The 21,383-nt window shown below is 46.0% G+C and overlaps 1 protein-coding gene across 1 annotated transcript in view; it reads right to left on the minus strand.

Moving 5' to 3' along the window:
• Positions 1–2,394: 2,394 nt before the first annotated feature.
• LOC142255709 (uncharacterized) overlaps positions 2,395–21,383 on the minus strand; it is a 33,551-nt gene continuing 14,562 nt past the window's right edge. The window contains exons 8-14 of the mRNA XM_075327165.1: positions 20,033–20,170; positions 17,200–17,393; positions 10,367–10,439; positions 10,102–10,221; positions 7,692–7,838; positions 6,942–7,082; positions 2,395–2,819 (exon numbers count right to left, since the gene is read on the minus strand). Of these exons, the coding sequence (XP_075183280.1) occupies positions 2,626–2,819; positions 6,942–7,082; positions 7,692–7,838; positions 10,102–10,221; positions 10,367–10,439; positions 17,200–17,393; positions 20,033–20,170 (1,007 nt within the window). The 3' untranslated portion in view covers positions 2,395–2,625. The remainder of the gene's footprint in view (positions 2,820–6,941; positions 7,083–7,691; positions 7,839–10,101; positions 10,222–10,366; positions 10,440–17,199; positions 17,394–20,032; positions 20,171–21,383) is intronic.

Genomic DNA, 21,383 nt, shown 5'->3' on the forward strand with positions numbered 1-21,383 from the left:
GTGGTGGCGTCAGTTTTATCATAATCTTAGCTCTCCCTAGTGGTGACTACAGTTTTATCATAACTTTAGGTCCCCTTAGTGGTGGCTTCAGTTTTATTATAAGCTTAGCTCTCCCTAGTGGTGGCTTCAGTTTTATCATAAGCTTAGCTCCCCCTAGTGGTGGCTTCAGTTTTATCATAAGCTTAGCTCCCCTAGTGGTGGCTTCAGCCTTTTCTTAACATGACCAACCCCTCGTCATAGCTTCAGTTTTTCATAACCTTGGCTCCCCTGGTGGTTTCTTCAGTTTTATTATAACCTGAGCTCCCCCTAGGGGTGGCTTCAGTTTTATCATAAGCTTGGCTCCCCTTAGTGGTGACTATAGTTTTATCATAACCTCATCTCCCCCTAGTGTTGGCTTCAGTTTTATTATAAGCTTAGCTCCCCCTAGTGGTGGCTTCAGTTTTATCATAAGCTTAGCTCCCCCTAGTGGTGGCTTCAGTTTTTCATAACCTTGGCTCCCCTGGTGGTTTCTTCAGTTTTATTATAACCTGAGCTCCCCCTAGTGGTGGCTTCGTTTTCATCATAATTTAAGCTCGCCATAGTGGTGACTTCAGATCTATCATAACTTGAGCTCCCCCTATTGGTGTCTTCTGTGTTATCATATACTGATCTCATCCACACTGGCACAATGTAATGAGGCCTAGCGCCTGTCTGCAATGGCGCCTGTCTTCATGCTCTGCTCCAGAGGGTTAGAGAGAGGCATATTATGTACTGCGTAGAATGTAAGCACGCCTCACAGAGGACCATGATTAAAGGTACAATACACAATAGTTAAATCACCGGCGGCCGCGGACCGATCTATAAGACTAGCTGCAGCCGCCGGCTGATGATTTAACTAGATCTGCATGCGCCGCCTCCCGGGACGGTCATTTTGGAACGGTTTAAGGGCTGCACATGCAGTTTTAGTTAAATCACCGGCAGCTGAGGCTTGTCTTATAGATCAGGATGCGATCGCCTGCCCCTGCCGCGCGTGTCAGCAAATATGGCTATGACGCCTGTCATAGGTTAGCCATCACTGGTCTATGATATAGATTATAGTCTATTACACAGTATGGATAATTTGGGAAGAGCATGTGTGACGCCCTCGCAAAACAAGGTAGTCACAAAAGTTGTCCACCCTCCTTGTTACCACCAAAACCCCACACCCAGGTACAACACACAGCCATTAAAGCCTAGCCACCCCCTCATGATATTAAGGACACACCAGTGGGCGGGATCAGGCAGATGAGAACGCCCACCTATGGGTCCTGAGTTGTCAGGGGCGGGAACACGACAGACAAGTTCTGACAGTAGTCAAGTCAAGACAAGTTTGGAGTTCAGTTTTGACAGTAGTCAAGTGCAGACTATTGACAGCAGTGAAGTCAGGGGTAGGGGCCCCCGGACTACCTGGCTAGATGGCCGACAGGGCCACAGGTGATGGAGATCCGGTCGTGGGAGACCTTAAGTAGACCGGAGCATGGTTGTAGCCCGCCGGTGCCGACAACGGGAATTCTGTCCGGAGGCCGTGCACAGACGGGGTGCCTGGACCCCAGGATGAGGAAGGTTGCATGCCCCTTGTTAATCAACCAGCAGAGGACGAGGTTTCAGGCCTTGTTCTCCAGAAGCCCAGAGAGCGAAACAGAAGCCCAACGTGGGGGATAGGGTGTCCGTCAGAACCCACAGAAATCCCAAGGGTCAGATTTCACGGGCCACAGCTCCCAACACACACAGTACCGGGACTGGACTTCTCCATTCCATGCGAACTCACCTGACAGAAGAGACAAACACAGAGTGCAGGAGAAAGGGACACCTGTTCACTAACCCGGGTGTGGGACCCGAATACCCCCTCCAATGGCAGCCGGTCACTGGCAACTTGGTTTACCACTGGACTTGTGTGAGATTCCTGAACTGTGAGTATACCATTGACCCCCGGTTAAACCCGGCACACCACCTCTAGCAGCCATTACTCCCATGTATCGCCCATGTATCGACCGCGGGCCCCGGAACTACACCTCCCCTACTCGTGGAGGGGATCCCATCTTGCTGCCCCGCTACACCAGCCCTGGGCGCCCCATCACCAGGCAGCGGTGGTGTCACCATCCATCACCGAAACCCACAGGTGGCATCACCGACACAACAAACCCACTGTAAATATTCCCCTTCCCGACGGTTGTGAGGACGAATGGCCATGGGAGCCTGGGTCCGGTCACCACTCAAGACGCAGCAGCGAACCCGGATCCGAGCGGACCAAGTGGAGTAGCAGCGGCCCCCGCCCGCAACACATGCAATGACATGGGTTTAGCACCTTGCAAAAAGTCATCAATTGACACCAGTTATATGACAATCGATGATGAGACTTTTTCCAATGATCTTTTCCTATTGCAAATTACTCAGCTTAGACATTGAACACTAAAGAAAATGTTTCATTTTTCCAACGCTTCCAAATAAAATAACAGAATTGTTGTGGACTCCCCCAGATACGGCTGAGATGATTCGATTCTGTGTCCTTCAGGCTCCTTTAGGCTCTTGGAAGGATTTTTCTTGTATACCACAACGTCTTCATAACATATTATCACAATCATCTCAATTGAAGCTTGGAAGGTTCCGTCAAAACATGAATTTGGTCAGAAAGGCTGTAAATATGGAAACCAAATAGCCAACATGGAGGTCGTTAGCCGCATTACTGCAATACATCTTCAAGTCCACGTTCAACCCGTCGATGAAAGTGTTTTGGTTACCAAGTAAGTCACAGAAGCTCTTGGTGCTGCAGCCTCGGAGGGTGTCTTTCAAGTTTACCGTACCTGGAGAATAATAATGTATGGTAAAAAAAAACTGCCGCCATTAAAAAAATAGGACATCTAAAAAGATGACATGGATCTTCATATGTTTAATAATATTCACATGTTTAAAGGAATAATCTTGGTAAATATGATGCATGGTGTTATTAGGCTAGGTTCACATTTCCGTTGTTTTGCATCAGTCACATGCGTTGCTTGACGTTTGTGACTGATGCGTTGTACAACGGATGACAAGAATTAAAATTCATTGTCGGAACGTGAAAGAGAGAACGATCAGCTGATCGATCACATTAGCCGGTGGCCGGCTTTTGAGAGCGAACAGATGATCTCCCGGCAGCCGGCTAATGAGAGCAATCAGCTGATCGCTCTCATTAGCCGGCCGCCGGGTGATCAGCTGATCGCTCACAGCAGTCGGCCGCCGGGTGATCAGCTGATCGCTCACAGCAGTCGGCCGCCGGGTGATCAGCTGATCGCTCACAGCAGTCGGCCGCCGGGTGATCAGCTGATCGCTCACAGCAGCCGGCCGCCGGGTGATCAACTGATCACTCACAGCAGCCGGCCGCCTGGTGATCAGCTGATCGCTCACAGAAAGCCGGCCGCCGGGTGATCAGCTGATCGTTCACAGAAGGCGGTTGCCGGGTGATCAGCAGATCGCTCACAGAAGCCGGCTGCCGGGTGATCAGCTAATCACTCACAGAAGCCGGCTGTCGGGTGATCAGCTGATCGATCACAGAAGGCGGCTGCAGGGCGATAAGCTGATTGTTCGGCTGTTGAGAGAGAGCATGCGCAGCGAAATCCCAAGGATTCTGCTGCTCAAAAAACATTACACTCTGCGTTCCTGCCACCTGACGGTCAGTCGTTCCACGACTGATCAGTCGGGCGGAGGATGCAACGCATGAGCATCAGTCACAATCCGCCGCTCATATAAGTCTATGGGAAACAACGGAATCCGCCAAACGGATTGCGTTGTTTATCAGAGCGGCGGATTGTGACTGATGAAAAACAACGGAAATGTGAACCTAGCCTAACCTAACGTAGAGTCCAAGGGGGTGGAACGTGATGTAGGAACTTACCTTTTGGTGTTGGACCCTCAGACTAGGCATGGCCCAATGAAAGTTATGCCTTCTGATTTAAAGAGGTTGTCCACTACTTTTACATTGATGGCCTTCTCTTTAGGATAAGAAATCAATGTCAGATCGGCCAGGATCCGACAGTCCGCACCTCTGCCAACCAACTGTTCTCGGTGCCGGCAACTGCAGCAGGCAGCTGGAAATGCTCAGTTCCGGAGCTGCTCCATCAAGGCAAGAAGGTAAAAACGCTCCAAAAACAGACCAAAAATAATCTGCTACATGTCCACCTTTGGTGTATTTTTCCCTGCATTTTTCACCCCTTCCACTCATTGACTTAAATATAAAAAATACAAGGCATAATCACACCTAAAATGCGTGAAAACTGCATGGCGTCTTTCTGCCAGGAGATGCAGATTTGGTGCAGAAAATAAACTGCATAATGTAAATTCTTGGTGTGTTTTTCTCTGCATTTTTCACCTCTTCAACCCATTGACTTCATTATGAAAATTTGCACCAAAAACACACTGAAAATTCATCAAGAATACATGGCTTCTTTCTTCAAGGAGATGCAGATTTGGTGCAGAAAATAACCTGCTGCATGTAAATTCTTGGTGTATTTTTCCCTGCATTTTTCACCCCTTCCATACATTGACTTCATTATGAAAAACACAAGGCAAAAACACACCAAGAACACATCAAAAACGCATCACAAATGCATGGCTTCTTTCTGCCAGGAGATGCAGATATGATGCAAAAAAAAATCTACAGCGTCAATTCTTGGTGCATTTTTCCTTGTTTTTTTTCACCGATTCCACCCATTGACTTCATTATGAAAAATACCAGGCAAAAACACACCAAAAAAGCATCAAGAATGCATGACGTCTTTTTACCAGGAGATGCAGATTTGGTGCAGAAAATAATCTGCAGCTTGTCAATTCTTGGTGTATTTTTTGTGCGTTTTTCACCCCTTCCACCCATTGACTTCATACCGAAAATACGTAAAAAAATGCATGACACCTTTCTGCCAGGAGATCCAGATTTGGTGCAGAAATTTTTGCAACCACATTCTCAGTATTGCACATTGCCATAAATCTCCACCTAATGTATACGAAGACTAATTCGATGGGTCATCTCTTTCCCTGGACTAGTTTCGATCTTGGGTAACGTAATTTCACCACCTTGAAGTGATTGTCTTCTGTGTTATCTCTAGAGATGAGCGAGCGTGCTCGTCACTGCTGGGTACTCAATCGAGCATCAGGGAGCTTGGGTACCCTTGGTGCTCGGCCAAGTATTACGGTGCTCGGATGTCATGTTTGTGAAAGATTTGACACAAAGATTTGTGACTCCCTGGCCTATCAGGTCGTCACAGGCTATTGTGCAATCTGTCCTTCTGCACAGTATCTGCAACCTCCTTGGTTACTGATCCCTGTTCTTTGGTGTTGCGAAGATCAGAGCCGGTCAAAACCCTAGGAACACTTTGCACCACATGCACCAGACACACCATTGGGGGGCCTGAAGGGAATAGGGCCACACACTTGAGGGGTTGGTTAGGGGAGGTGAGAAGTGTCAGACAGTCGAGAAGTGGGAGGAGATGAGAGAGGAGGTCAGGAGTAGGGCTCCCTGTAAAGTACCCCAGAGGGATATCTGGCTGGTTTCAATGTTGAGACTCCTAACAGAGGCTCCACGGACTTTTTTGAATTGTAGAGTACAAGGTGGCAGACGTTGGTCTGGGCCTGGTGGGAGCTGGAAACCCGGTCGCAGGGGATCGTGTCAAGGGGCACGGATCTGCCGAGGAGGGCAGCCGGCGGCCTTGAGCCATCTCTGGGCAGAGGCCAGGGCATGACTGGGTACGCGGACCCTAGGCCGGAAGGTAGCTTCAAGCGTCCTGGTAATTTACCCGACGGGGGTGAAGACTTCAAGATTCATCCCTCACCCGCTCCAAAATCAGGGTACTAGCGCACCGATGGGATAGGACTTTCCCAAATACAGTCCAGAAAATCCCAAGCGTGAACCCTGAGAGCAAGCTCACTCCTTAGCGATACGGGTGAGTGGGACCCGACTAGTTCCACACTACAGGGTCCAAACAGTGAAGAAAGTGCCACGGAAAAGGTCACAGGCTAACAAGGAACACCAAGGGCACGGATCCAAGCGTGCTCCCTCCTTGTTGCAGCGGTGCTCGGAATTCTGGTTTACAAGCTGTCTGTGTCAGTATTCTTGGACTGAGTGAGTAAGCAGAAACCCTTTCCTTCCCAACGGCACCCCTTCACCACCATCACCGTGGCCCTGGGGCAAAGCCCCAGAGGGGTTAAACACCTTGCTGCCATACAACCGCCACCCGGCGCTCCCAACAGCAGCGGTGGTACTTCATCTTACCACGCACCGTGGGTGGCGTCACGAACTTCCAAATCCCCTGTATATACCCCCTTTTCACTTCGAGTGTGCGCGCGCCCCCCCCCCTCTCGGGTCTGGAGACCGCTCGAGCCACCGTGGCTCCGGATCCGAGCGGCCCGGCCGCTGACGCGGGGGCGGTACAGACTCAACTGCCTTCAGTGAATAATGGGATTGGGCACCCCATTTATAGCTACTTCCAGTCTCCGAATGGCTCTCACTGTGGGAAAAATTAACATGTCCGGATACAATGTGTAAAAACAGTTCACCCTCACCGGGAAATGCTCTGCTTTCGGCCAGCTGTATGTGGGTGGAGAGCCGGAATGCGCAACATTAGTTGACCTCCATTATACTCGTTACTCAAGACGTGGCCATCAGAGCGTCCAACTTGCCCAATTCAAGTAACGAGCACTAGTGCCCACTCATCCTTACTTATCTCCACTACTCCTATGTCTCATCGGACAAGTCCTGCCTAAAGAGCGAGGATATAAAAATGTTTCGCTGTTCATAGCTGCAGAGACTTGGAATACTGAAATTTGGCTCTGAGAGCCCCTGAAGTGCTGTTTGTGGGCTAAACGGACAAGACAGGTTCCTTGTAAATCAGTTTAGAAATATTATTACTAAATAAATACATCAATAAATATTTTAGAGGAAAGAATTTTCCCACCAGACAATGTCCTCGCCATGCGGCCACACTTGGTTTCCTCTCCGGTGCACTCAAGGGTCTCCGACGTGTAGCAATAGTCGGATTTGTCGGCTGCACACGTTCTACACGTCAGGCCATTCTTTTGTGTACTTTGATTTGGCACTAGGAAAAAAAAGCAACAAAAAAAGAATGAGAGCTTTGTGTTTATTCTCCATTTTCATTCCGGATCATTCACACGTTGCATTTACATTTCTAGAGTACCTTAGCTCAAAATCACTCCCTGCGGCTCACAACCTGGATTATTTTTTAAAAATTTTGGAAAAATCTATCCAAGCAGTGATGAGAAAAAGTATTTCACAAACCCTTGATCTTTTTCTAATTTGATACATTTTTTTTATAGACATTTTTTTCCAAAATTTTGGTACGTCTGCAGTCACCACTAGGAGGAGCTCACTGCATACATGTTGTTAGGTTTCCCCCACTTTGTCGGAGGGGACTGAAGCCAGAAAAAACTATCTAAACAGAGATGAGCAAAAGTAGTTCACAAACCCTGATCTTTTTCTATTTTGATACACTTGATCACTATCTCAAATCCCAAAATTTGCTCATGTGGGGGGCCCACTACTGCACAGTGGCCCACCAAAGAATTCCCTCATCGGTCAGTCTGTGCCTGTGCACCGGACTGCTTCAACTGGTTGAAATGTTTATAGTAATATTTATATTATTGCAGAGCTGAATATCTAGAATCTAGATCATGTGTAGGAAGCTTACGGGAAGGATGGGGTGGGGTACAGTTGTCCGTGCTGCAACATGAAGTTCCTGTACGCACAGTGCCATGGTTGAAGGACAAGCTGCCGGTTGCATTGCATTGGTCTTTTGTTCCACAGGTAATCGAATAATGTGGCATGACAGTGCCTCCTGTGAGCAGTAGACAAGATAGTATCATTAGTACCCACTTATCATTAAAGGGGTTCATCTCATCTTTTTTAAAGGAACAATCTAGTCCTCAGCCTCCAGGCTTGAGCCTCAGCCTCCAGACTTAATTGCTGTGCCTGACTATGCAAAGCTGAAAGAAAGAATAAATGATATAACAGTCAACATAACAATGGCTTGGAGCTGCTACTTTCTGTGAGGTAAAACATTTCCCGCCTGTTTTAACACAGGAACATGAATTTCTGCACTTTTTTTCAGTCTCTTGAGCTCATCATATATTAAATCAGTGATATAGGAGCTCCTGGTTGAGCTCGCATGTCACTAACTAGATTTATAATGAGCGTAGAAGGCTGGAGATGTGGCAGTAAAACTTGCTCCTGTGATAATACAGGCAGGGAAATGTTTTACTTCACAGAAAGAATCATTTGTGATCCCGTGCTGTCATACTGTCTACTCACTTCCTTTCAACCTGGCCCAGGAGATGTGGTGTGATCAGACCATGTCTCTTTACGGTCAGACACAGCCATTACACAGTACACAGCAGGGACACATATATAAGATTATCTCAGCACAGGAACATTTTTTAATATGGGAATAATTTTTATTCTGGTATGAATTCCATCCGTTTTCTCATATACTGAAGACACAGACACACGTGTCCATCTGGAGCACACGTGTGTCCGATTGCTCCACATGGAGACATGTCCATCTTCTGCCTGCAGCACTGATGTGACACATACTGGAGAAAACACGGCACTTAAAAAAAATAATATTTTTTATACTTACCTGTGTCCGACACTGCTGTCTCTGCCTCTTCTGTTACTTTCAAGTCCGGCTCATTATGCCTCATGAATATTTGTTTCAATCAGCACATACCCAGGAGAAACAGCAGCGCCGGAGACACCAGCACCAGAGACAGGTAAGTATACCAGCTCATGCTGTTCATGTGCTTTCCGGATGTCACCGTAAGGTTCGGGTTTGACTTGTTACTGGACCTCCTGCTGCCACATGTTTTGTGATCTGTCTAATTACTGCTCAGCTGCCTGCAGTCTTTGGTGCATAATCCTGTTCCCACCTGTGGTTCCCTCCCTTCAAGGCTTCTAGGAGAAGAGCTTTAGACTACTGGATTTCCTTGATCTGTAAGTACTTTGAGTCTCTGTGATCAGTGTACCTTATCCTGGACTCAGTCTGTATGGGCTGTGTTCTGGACTTTTGCTGGACTTTGTCAGCTCTGAGAGGTACACTGATAACCATTTCTTTGCTGTGTGCACTTCTGCTTGCTATTATGGACATTCACATAATTTTTTGCTGTGCTTACTCCTGGACATATATGTATAGTGTGGTGAGCACTACTACATATTCCTTGTGGACATTCACTTTTAGTGCCGGTCATACTCCTTCATATTTTTTCTGCAGATTCACGTATTTGTTGCTGTGCATACTCCTGGACATATATGTATAGTGTGGTGAGCACTACTGTATATTACTTGTGGACATTCACATTTTAGTGCCGGTCGCACTCCTGCATATTATTTTTGCACATTCACGTATTTGTTGCTGTGTGTACTCCTGGACAAAAACATATAGTGTGGTGAGCACTACTGCATATTACTTGTGGACATTCACATTTTAGTGCCGGTCGCACTCCTGCATATTATTTCTGGACATTCACGTATTTGTTGCTGTGCGTACTCCTGGTCCTGGACATATACAAATAGTGCAATGAGTACTACTGCATATTACTTGTGGACATTCACTTTTTAGTGCCGGTCGCACTCCAGCATATTATTTCTGGACTTTCAAACATTTGTGCTGGACATTTAGTATTTCTGGACATTAATTTATTTGTGCTGGTTGCAATTGCATATAATTTGTATTTGCCACTGTTGTTGTCCTTTTCTTCTCTGTGTGTTTATTATTTGTCAATACAAAGTATTTACCCTATCTTTGTCTCAGTTTCATTATATTCCACACTATCAGATTCCAGAGTATCTATATAAGTATTAGAACACATAGAAGACACACATGGACACACACAAACAAGGACACTTGCACACACATGTACACCAAAACGTTAGTGCATCAAGGAGGCCTGACGCATTTTGCAAAAAAATCAGATTCTCATAAATCAGATTTTTTTTTTCTTTTTTTTTATGCAAAATGTGTTTGCCCCAAATGTATTTGCTGATTTCTAGGATAAAAAATACAAATAAATATAAACTATCTCCCCGATATGTTTCAGACATACCTAAGTTGACGATAGTGTACGCGGCGACACAGACATAATCGGAAGGACAGGACACGTACGGCTGACTGCACGGCAGGTAACTCTGATGCCAGCAACTTTTACATAAAAGAGAAGCTAAACCTAAAAACCAAAGACAAGAGAATATTCACACATTCTACTTGTTACATTTTGAAAAATATGTTTACAAAACATCCAAGTGATATAAAAAAATAATGCAAAACATTGTTTCGAAGTGCAGTGAAACGGTAAAACGTCCTACTTTTACCTGTGGTTGTAAAATATGAAAGAAAAAGCAGAATTCTCGGAAGCTTCATTCTCATGTCTAGAGTCCACGGCGGCTATCACAGGTAAACGCCACTGGAAATCCCGGATAGTAAAAGGGGAGGCGCAAACTCACAATGTGTAGGAAACATCCGCCCATTTTCCATTACTATCTGCCAATTGATTACTTTTACACATCATCACTCATATTTCCCCAAATCATTCCATGATTGTGATTTTCTGTTTCCAAATAAAGAAGCGATGAGGCTCCGAAACGCGTTGAATTCATAAACCACGTTTCTTTTAGGATACTAATAGTAATAATTTTATTCATTTATAGAGCGCTATTAATTCCACAGCGCTTTACATAACTGTCCCCATTGGGGCTCACAATCTAGAGTCCCCATCTGTATGTTTTTGGAGTGTGGGAGGAAACCGGAGTACCCGGAGGAAACCCATGCAAACACGGGGAGAACATACAAACTCCTTGCAGATGGTGTCCTCGGTGGGATTTGAACCCAGGACCCCCGTGCTGCAAGGCTGCAGTGCTAACCACTGAGCCACCGTGCCGCCCAGGATAATCCAAAGCATCGTCATTGACCAACACTAATCATCATTATCTCCCCAATTATTTCTATCAATCAATTTTGTAAATTCTAATAGAACTCTCTGCTCCTTTAAAAGAAACAACAATTATAAAGAGTTAAATAGCTGTAAAGGGTTAATTTTTTTTCAACGTTGTCTGGGCGCAGCATATTAATGACATATCCAAAGGTCATTAATGTCAGATTAGCTGATCAGTGGGAATGGCAGATGTTATACTCCAGAGCTGCGCTCACTATTCTGCTGGTGCAGTCACTGTGTACATACATTACATTACTGATCCTGAGTTGCCTCCTGTATTATACTCTAGAGCTGCACTCACTATTCTGCTGGTACAGTCACTGTGCACATACATTACATTACTGATCCTGAGTTACCTCCTGTATTATACTCCAGAGCTGCACTCACTATTCTGCTGGTGCAGTCCCTGTGTACATACATTACATTACTGATCCTGAGTTACCTCCTGTATTATACTCCAGAGCTGAACTCACTATTCTGCTGGTGCAGTCACTGTGTACATACATTACTGATCCTGAGTTACCTCCTGTATTATACCCCAGAGCTGCACTCACTATTCTGCTGGTGCAGTCACTGTGTACATACATTACTGATCCTGAGTTACCTCCTGTATTATACTCCAGAGCAGCACTTCCTATTCTGCTGGTGCAGTCACTGTGTACATACATTACATTACTGATCCTGAGTTACCTCCTGTATTAGGGTATGTGCGCACGTTGCTTTTTACCTGCTTTTTTGCTGCTTTTTCTTCTGCGCTGTTTAATGCCAAAATGGATGTGTTCTTCTATTCAAGCAAAGTCTATGGGAATTTGGGTTTCTTGTTCACACTATGTTGTTCAAAATGCTGCCTATTTGTGGCAGAACTTTGGTCAAAAACTCAGCTTTTCAAAGAAGCAACATGTCAATTGTTTTTGCCATTTGGGTTTTGCACTGCAAAGCTGAGTTTTTGACCAAAGTTCTGCCACAAAAAGGCAGCATTTTGAACAACATAGTGTGAACAAGAAACCCAAATTCCCATAGACTTTGCTTGAATAGAAGAACACATCCATTTTGGCATTAAACAGCGCAGAAGAAAAAGCAGCAAAAAAGCAGGTAAAAAGCAGGTAAAAAGCAACGTGCGCACATACCCTTATACTCCAGAGCTGCACTCACTATTCTGCTGGTGCAGTCACTGTGTAAATACTTGCATAACTCACCCCTTCCTACAGCAGCCATGTTCCTTGTTGCTACGAGCGATGTCCTGCTGTAGTGATCCTTGTCCTGGTTCTGCAGCCACACAGGTTTATTCGCATAACTCTATACACAGCCATACACACTGACATACATAGATACACATCATCCATGCGCAAAGCCACGTTAGAGATATATGTAATATGGAGAAGCTGACAGCAGTCTCACTCATCTACCCGCTTGTCTCCAGTCCAGTTCCTCACGGCATGTGTCTGTGCAAGCCACATTGCATGATGTTCATCACCATCAATAACAGACATGGCCAAGCCATGCACCGTGCACACAGACACTGCTATATATACATCACATGCGGGGCTGGGGGCTACAGAATATACATCACAGGAGAGGCTGGGGTGTATAATATACATCACAGGAGAGGCTGGGGCTACAGAATATACATAACAGGAGAGGCTGGGGCTACAGAATATACATCACAGGAGAGGCTGGGGCTACAGAATATACATCACAGGAGAAGCTGGGGGCTACAGTATGCACATCACAGGAGAGGCTGGGGGCTACAGAATATACATCACAGGAGAGGCTGGGGGTGCATAATATACATCACAGGAGAGGCTGGGGCTACAGTATGCACATCACAGGAGAGGCTGGGGGCTACAGAATATACATCACAGGAGAGGCTGGGGCTACAGTATGCACATCACAGGAGGGGATGGGGGCTACAGTATATACATCATATAACTGAGGAGTATATGTGTTACTGAGGGACATACATGTTGTAGTGGGCACATACAGCTCTGGATGGCTGCACATACAACTCTGGGGGACTCAAACAGCTTTGGGGGCCCACACAGCTCTGGGGGACACATACAGCTCTGGGGGTCTATACAGCTCTGGGGGTCTATACAGCTCTGGAGGGTACATACAGCTTTGAGGGGCACATACAGTAAAGATAAAAGCAAAAAAAATGGAAAACTAATAAGGAAAACAACAAACTATGATATCTTTATCTACTATGACATCTTTAATGTTATCATATAATGAGCTCCCTCTAATATTTGCTTTTGTTTACTCATATGCTGAGCTCCCCCTAGTGGTATCTTCAGTTTTATCATAACCTTAACTCCCCCTAGTGGTGGCTTCAGTTTTATCATAATCTTAGCTCCCCCTAGTGGTGGCTTCAGTTTTATCATAATCTTAGCTCCAGCTAGTGGTGGCTTCAGTTTTATCATAATCTTAGCTCCCTCTAGTGGTGGCTTCAGTTTTATCATAATCTTAGCTCCAGCTAGTGGTGGCTTCAGTTTTATCATAATCTTAGCTCCATCTAGTGGTGGCTTCAGTTTTATCATAATCTTAGCTCCCCCTAGTGGTGGCTTCAGTTTTATCATAATCTTAGCTCCCTCTAGTGGTGGCTTCAGCTTTTTTCTTAACTTGACCACCTCTTCCTCATGGCTTCAGTTTTTCATTACCTAAGCTCCCCTGGTGGTCTCTTCAGTTTTATTATAACCTAAGCCCCTATTAGTAGTGTCTTCAGTTTTATCATAAGCTAAGTTCCCCCTAGTGGTGGCTTCTGATCTATCATAATTGAGCTCCCCCTATTGGTGTCTTCTGTGTTATCATATTGTTACTAATATTATTTATTAATATAGCGCCATCTATTCCATGGCGCTTTATATGTGAAAGGGGTATACATAATAGGGACAAGTACAATAATCATAAACAATACAAGGCACAGAAAGGTACAGGACGATAGAGGTCCCTGCCCGCGAGGGCTCACAATCTACAAGGGATAGGTGAGGATACAGTAGGTGATGGTAGAGCTGGTTGTGCGGTGCTATATCAGACTGAGGATTACAGCAGATTGTAGGCTTGTCGGAAGAGGTGGGTCTTGAAGCTTGTCAAGGTAGGGGAGAGTCTGACTTGCTGGGGTAGTGCGTTCCAGAGTATGGGGGAGGCACAGGAGAAATCTTGGATGAGATGGTGGGAAGAGGAGATGAGAGGGGAGTAGAGAAGGAGATCTTGTGAGGATCGAAGGTTACGTGCAGGTAAGTTTCGGGAGACTAGGTCACAAATGTAGGGAGGAGACAGGTTGTGGATGGCTTTGTAGGTCATGGTTAATGTTTTGAACTGGAGTTATTAAGCAATAGAAAGCCAGTGAAGGATTTCGCAGAGAGGAGAGGTCGGGGAGTAGCAGGGGGAGAGGTGGATTAACCGGACAGCATAGTTTAGAATAGATTGTAGGTGCGCGTGACTGTTAGAAGGGAGGCCACAGAGCAGGAGGTTGCAATAATCCAGGCGGGAGATAATAAGGGCATGTACTAGGGTTTTTGCCTAGTGGAGGCTTTAGTTTTGCCATAACCTGAGCCTCCTCACTGTTGTGTTCAGTTTAATCAGAACTTAAGCTCCTTCTAGAGGTGACTTCAAACCTATCCTATACTGAGCCCCCCATAGTGATGGATTAAAGGGGACCAACCACCAGGATTTTCCTATATAAATTAAAGCCAGTGCTATACTGGAACTATCAGGCTGATTCTATACATACAGTGCTATACTGGCACTATCAGGCTGATTCTATACATACAGCGCTATACTGGCACTATCAGGCTGATTCTATACATACAGTGCTATACTGGCACTATCAGGCTGATTCTATACATACAGTGCTATACTGGCGCTATCAGGCTGATTCTATACATACAGTGCTATACTGGCACTTTAAGGCTGATTTTATACATACAGTGCTATACTGGCACTATCAGGCTGATTCTATACATACAGTGCTATACTGGCACTATCAGGCTGATTCTATACATACAGTGCTATACTGGCACTATCAGGCTGATTTTATACATACAGTGCTATACTGGCACTATCAGGCTGATTTTATACATACAGTGCTATACTGGCACTATCAGGCTGATTCTATACATACAGTGCTATACTGGCACTATCAGGCTGATTCTCTACATACAGTGCTATACTGGCACTATCAGGCTGATTCTATACATACAGTGCTATACTGGCACTATCAGGCTGATTCTATACATACAGTGCTATACTGGCACTATCAGGCTAATTCTATATACACAGTGCTATACTGGCGCTATCAGGCTGATTCTATACATACAGTGCTATACTGGCACTATCAGGCTGATTTTATACATACAGTGCTATACTGGCACTATAAGGCTGATTTTATACATACAGTGCTATACTGGCACTATCAGGCTGATTCTATACATACAGTGCTATACTGGCACTATCAGGCTGATTTTATACATACAGTGCTATACTGGTGCTATCAGGCTGATTCTATACATACAGTGCTATACTGGCACTATCAGGCTGATTCTATACATACAGTGCTATACTGGCACTATCAGGCTGATTCTATGCATACAGTGCTATACTGGCACTATCAGGCTGATTCTATACATACAGTGCTATACTGACACTATCAGACTGATTCTATACATACAGTGCTATACTGGCACTATCAGACTGATTCTATACATACAGTGCTATACTGGCACTATCAGGCTGAGTCTATACATACAGAGCTATACTGGCACTATCAGGCTGATCCTATACATACAGTGCTATACTGGCACTATCAGGCTGATTTTATACATACAGTGCTATACTGGCACTATCAGGCTGATTCTATACATACAGTGCTATACTGGCACTATCAGGCTGATTCTATACATACAGTGCTATACTGGCACTATCAGGCTGATTCTATACATACAGTGCTATACTGGCACTATCAGGCTGATTCTATACATACAGTGCTATACTGGCGCTATCAGGCTGTCAGGCTATCAGCACATCAGACTCTCCACTACCGTGGAAAGCTTCAAGAGGAACCTCAAGACCCACCTCTTCCAACAAGCCTACAACCTACAATAGCCCTCAGCCCAGTAGACCACTGCGCAACCAGCTCTGTCCTCACCTATTGTACCATCACCCATTCCCTGTAGACTGTGAGCCCTCGCGGGCAGGGTCCTCTCTCCTCCTATACCAGTCTGTCTTGTACTGTTAATGATTGTTGTACGTATACCCTCTTTCACTTGTAAAGCGCCATGGAATAAATGGCGCTATAATAATAAATAATAATAATAATAATAATAATAATTCTATACATACAGTGCTATACTGGCACTATCAGGCTGATTCTATACATACAGTGCTATACTGGCACTATCAGATTGATGCTATACATACAGTGCTATACTGGCACTATCAGGCTGATTCTATGCATACAGTGCTATACTGGCACTATCAGGCTAATTCTATACATACAGTGCTATACTGGCACTATTAGGCTAATTCTATACATACAGTGCTATACTGGCGCTATCAGGCTGAGTCTATACATACAGTGCTATACTGGCACTATCAAGCTGAGTCTATACATACAGTGCTATACTGGCACTATCAGGCTGATTCTATACATACAGTGCTAGACTGACACTATCAGGCTGATTCTATACATACAGTGCTATACTGGCACTATCAGGCTGATTCTATACATACAGTGCTATACTGGCACTATCAGGCTGATTCTATACATACAGTGCTATACTGGCACTATCAGGCTGATTTTATACATACAGTGCTATACTGGCACTATCAGGCTGATTCTATACATACAGTGCTATACTGCCACTATCAGGCTGATTTTATACATACCTGTAGTGATCAGCTTGGATATTTAGGTTTGAAACCCAAGAAAGTAAAGTTTATAAAATCAACAGCTTCTTGAGTGACAGCAGCTGAGGATCAGATAATATCTGGGGGGAATTCAAAATTATCCCCTCCCTCTATTAGAATTAGCATAAGTATTATACAAATGATTGACCAGAAGGGGCGGGGCCTCAGCCAACAGAGCTGATATCACAAAACAACATTTTTCTGTTCCGATATGTTGCGATTATTTATTTTGCAACGTCTACATTTCGCACAGCAATGAGGGTCCTTAACGTTCTTAGAACATAAAAATTACTTTATTTATTTATAGGTTAGAATCAGATATTGTAGAGAGAGTAGGGAGATGACGGCGGCGGTGACGAGGTTTCTCTGTACAGGATCCGCCCCGTTGGTGCAGGTGAATTTAGTGGCTGATGTTATTCCATCCACGGTGTAATCCTGCCGGGTGAGATCACAGATGCTCCTTGTGGTGCAACCTCTTACGGCTACGGAGGCTTTTGTTTTTCCTGGGAGAGGAAAGAGATACATTATATACATACAAATATCGTACTTTTTGGTTTATAAGACACAGCCCAAATTTAGGGAAAAAAAAAAGGAAAAAAATATGGGGTCAGTGTTATAATCTGGTGTTGTCTTAACATAAAGAGGGTGGCAGTGGTGGTGGGGTGGGGTCACAGGAAGCAGGATCAGTGATGAATTAGGGTCACACGAGGCAAGATCACTGGTGGAGTAGGGTCACAGGAGGCAGGAGTAGTGGTGAAGGAGGGTCACAAGAGGCAGAAGCAGTGGTGGAGTAGGGTCGCAGAAGGCAGGAGCAGTGGTGGAGTAGGGTAACAGGAAACAGAACAAGTGGTGGAGTAGGGTCACAAGAGGCAGAAGCAGTGGTGAAGGAGGGTCACAAGAGGCAGAAGCAGTGGTGGAGTAGGATCACAGGAGGCAGAAGCAGTGGTGGAGTAGGGTCGCAGAAGGCAGGAGCAGTGGTGGAGTAGGGTAACAGGAAACAGAACAAGTGGTGGAGTAGGGTCACAAGAGGCAGAAGCAGTGGTGGAGTAGGATCACAGGAGGCAGAAGCAGTGGTGGAGTAGGGTCACAGGAGGCAGGAGCAGTGGTGAAGGAAGGTCACAAGAGGCAGAAGCAGTGGTGGAGTAGGATCACAGGAGGCAGAAGCAGTGGTGGAGTAGGGTCACAGGAGGCAGGAGCAGTGGTGAAGGAAGGTCACAAGAGGCAGAAGCAGTGGTGGAGTAGGATCACAGGAGGCAGAAGCAGTGGTGGAGTAGGATCACAGGAGGCAGAAGCAGTGGTGGAGTAGGGTCGCAGGAGGCAGGAGCAGTGGTGGAGTAGGGTCACAGGAGGCAGGAGCAGTGGTGAAGGAAGGTCACAAGAGGCAGAAGCAGTGGTGGAGTAGGATCACAGGAGGCAGAAGCAGTGGTGGAGTAGGATCACAGGAGGCAGAAGCAGTGGTGGAGTAGGGTCGCAGGAGGCAGGAGCAGTGGTGGAGTAGGTTAACAGGAAGCATAACAAGTGGTAGAGTAGGGTCACAAGAGGCAGAAGCAGTGGTGGAGAGGGTTACAGGAGTCAGGAGCAGTGGTGGAGTAGGATCACAGGAGGAAGAAGCAGTGGTGGAGTAGGGTCACAGGAGGCAGGAGCAGTGGTGGAGTAGGATCACAGGAGGCAGAAGCAGTGGTGGAGAAGGGTCACAGGAGGCAGGAGCAGTGGTGGAGTAGGGTCACAGGAGGCAGAAGCAGTGGTGGAGCAGGGTCATAGGAGGCAGGAGCAGTAGTGGAGTAGGGTTACAGGAGGCAGGATCAGTGGTGGAGTAGAGTCACAGGAGGCAGAAGCAGTGGTGGAGTAGGGTCACAGGAGGCAGGAGCAGTGGTGGAGTAGGATCACAGGAGGCAGAAGCAGTGGTGGAGTAGGGTCACAGGAGGCAGAAGCAGTGCTGGACGAGAGTCACAGGAAGCAGGAGCAATGGTGGAGTAGGGTCACAGGAGGCAGGAGCAGTGGTGGAGTAGGGTCACAGAAAGCAGGGGCGGTGGTGGAGTAGTGCAATTCTGCCGGCGGTGCAGCAGGTGTCTTGGATGCTCGCTGCGGGCGCTGTGAGGCAGGAGGAGCATTCAAAAACTGTTGGCCATATCAGCTTCAAACAAAAGGTGTCCGGAGGAGGTGCATGTGCAGATGGAGCTCTCCGTTGAATGACAAGCCGAGATCTCAACTGCGCACGCTCCACCTCTGAGCGCCATTTTCCTTAACACAGTTTCAGGGAATAAATGAATGGCACATGCGCAGATTAGATCTTGATCCGCGAGCTGCATCTATGCATGCGCCAACTCCAGGCACCATTATTTGAAGCCCATAGCGGCCCCTGTTTTACCGGCTGTAACACAACAGCACAGCGCCAAACCCACAGCACAGCCAATCACCCACAGTAAGCCTCAGCACAGCCCCCAGCACATCCCGCCACCTGTAGTAAGTTGCAGCACAGCCCACCACCCACAGCAAGCCCACTGCCCACAGCAATCCCGCCGCATCTCCCCTGCCTCCTGTGACTCCTCTCCACCATCCCCAGAAGCTACATTCAGATTGTAAGACACTCCCCTCATTTTCCACCCAAATTTATGGGAGGAAAATATTATCTTATAATCTGAAAAATATGGTATATGGTAAATGTCTGAATTACATTATATTACAAAAGCTGTGCAATTCCTAAATTTACCAGGAGAGGTGCTGTAGGAATATTTTGTCCAGTTGATCCTCAGTTCTATTACATTGTACATGGCTGGGATGAGGCTTTTTGTCATTTTTATTTTGCATGTACTATTGCCGAATTGGCTATTTTCTGAATAAATGTTTTTGATAATGGTAATTCTTATGGTTGACGTCTCCCTATATTTTTTAACAGTAGTTGATTTTATCCAGTAGTTCCAACAGGCAGCATAATATTTCCATGTATTGGATGAATGTACTTTGTGGTCCACCTTGAATGTAGACAGTTAATATAATAGCACACCATGTGGTCTGGAGAGGTATTGCAGGTAAGTAATTTATGTCAAAAGTTAATAATATACAGATTACTTAGAATAACACTTTATGCGAGACCAGAGACCATATTGATATCTCTGATATATGGATCTTTTATGTGACTTACCGGTAAGCTCAGTGGTCTGTAGAAGGCATGCTCGTTGATCCCCGGTACATCGCATAGTCTGGGAGCTGTGGCAGTCAGTGTCTGCTGATATGCACTTCTGACATGTCACACCATTGAGGTCAGTTTTCTCCATTGGAACTATAAGAAAAAAGGAAAAAAATATCAACATTTTGCAAACACATATACACTAGATAAGTTGAGGTCTATATCTGCCTATACCAGCAGCAACTGGAGCTAGCTTCGGTCACTGCTGTTAACTAATTAAATGCCATTGTCAATCTCTATCAGTTGCAATTCAGTGATGAGATCCACTGTGACACCTGTTTTAGTGTCCATCTTTTCCCTTCCCTGGAAAACCGAGCGCTGATATTTTTTTTACAAAATGTAGCAATTAGAGATGGGTGAAACCGCAGATGTCTGGGTTTCGCCAGGTCTGTATGGACTTAAAGAAAAACTCTGATTTGGACTGGACTTGACCCGAACTTGAGGTCTGACCACAAACTCCATATAAAGGCCGCTTTACACGCTGCGATATGGGTACTGATATCGCTAGCGTGCGTACCCGCCCCCATCGATTGTGCGACACGGGCAAATCGCTGCCCGTGGCGCACAAAATCGCGCGGACCCGTCACACGTACTTACCTGCATAGTGACGTCGCTGTGACCGGCGAACCGCCTCCTTTCTAAAGGGGTGGTTCTTTCGGCGTCACAGTGGCGTCACTAAGCGACCACCCAATAGAAGCGGAGGGGCGGAGATGAGCGAAACGTAACATCCCGCCCACCTCCTTCCTTCCACATTGCCAGCGGCCGCAGGTAAGGTGAGGTTCCTCGTTCCTGCTGTGTCAAATGTAGCGATGCGTGCTGCCGCAGGAACGACGAACTACATCGTCCAAGCATCAGCAACGATAATTGGGAAGAGGGGGGTATGTCACCGATGAGTGATTTTGAACATATTTGCGATGATTCAAAATCGCTCAAAGGTGTCACACACATCGACATCGCTAAAGCGGCCCGATGTGCGTGTCAAATTCCGTGACCCCAACGAGATCGCTTTAGCGATGTTGTAGCGTGTAAAGCGGTCTTTAGTCTAAGGCATGGATCCCCAGTTCCAGTCCTCAAGGGCCGCCAACAGTGCATGTTTTCAGGATTTCCTTAGTATTGCACATGTGATAATTTAATCACCTGCAAAGGTGCTGAATCCAACACCCATGCAATGCTAAGGAAATCCTGAAAACATGCACTGTTGGCGGCCCTCGAGGACTGGAGTTGGGGAACCCTGGTCTAAGGGAAGCCAAACTTTAGTGATGGTAAGGGCTAGGGGCTGCAAATGGAAGCAACATGTGGATAATAG

The sequence above is a fragment of the Anomaloglossus baeobatrachus genome, chromosome 11 (genome assembly GCF_048569485.1).
Source record: "Anomaloglossus baeobatrachus isolate aAnoBae1 chromosome 11, aAnoBae1.hap1, whole genome shotgun sequence".
In the NCBI taxonomy this organism is placed as follows: domain Eukaryota; kingdom Metazoa; phylum Chordata; class Amphibia; order Anura; family Aromobatidae; genus Anomaloglossus; species Anomaloglossus baeobatrachus.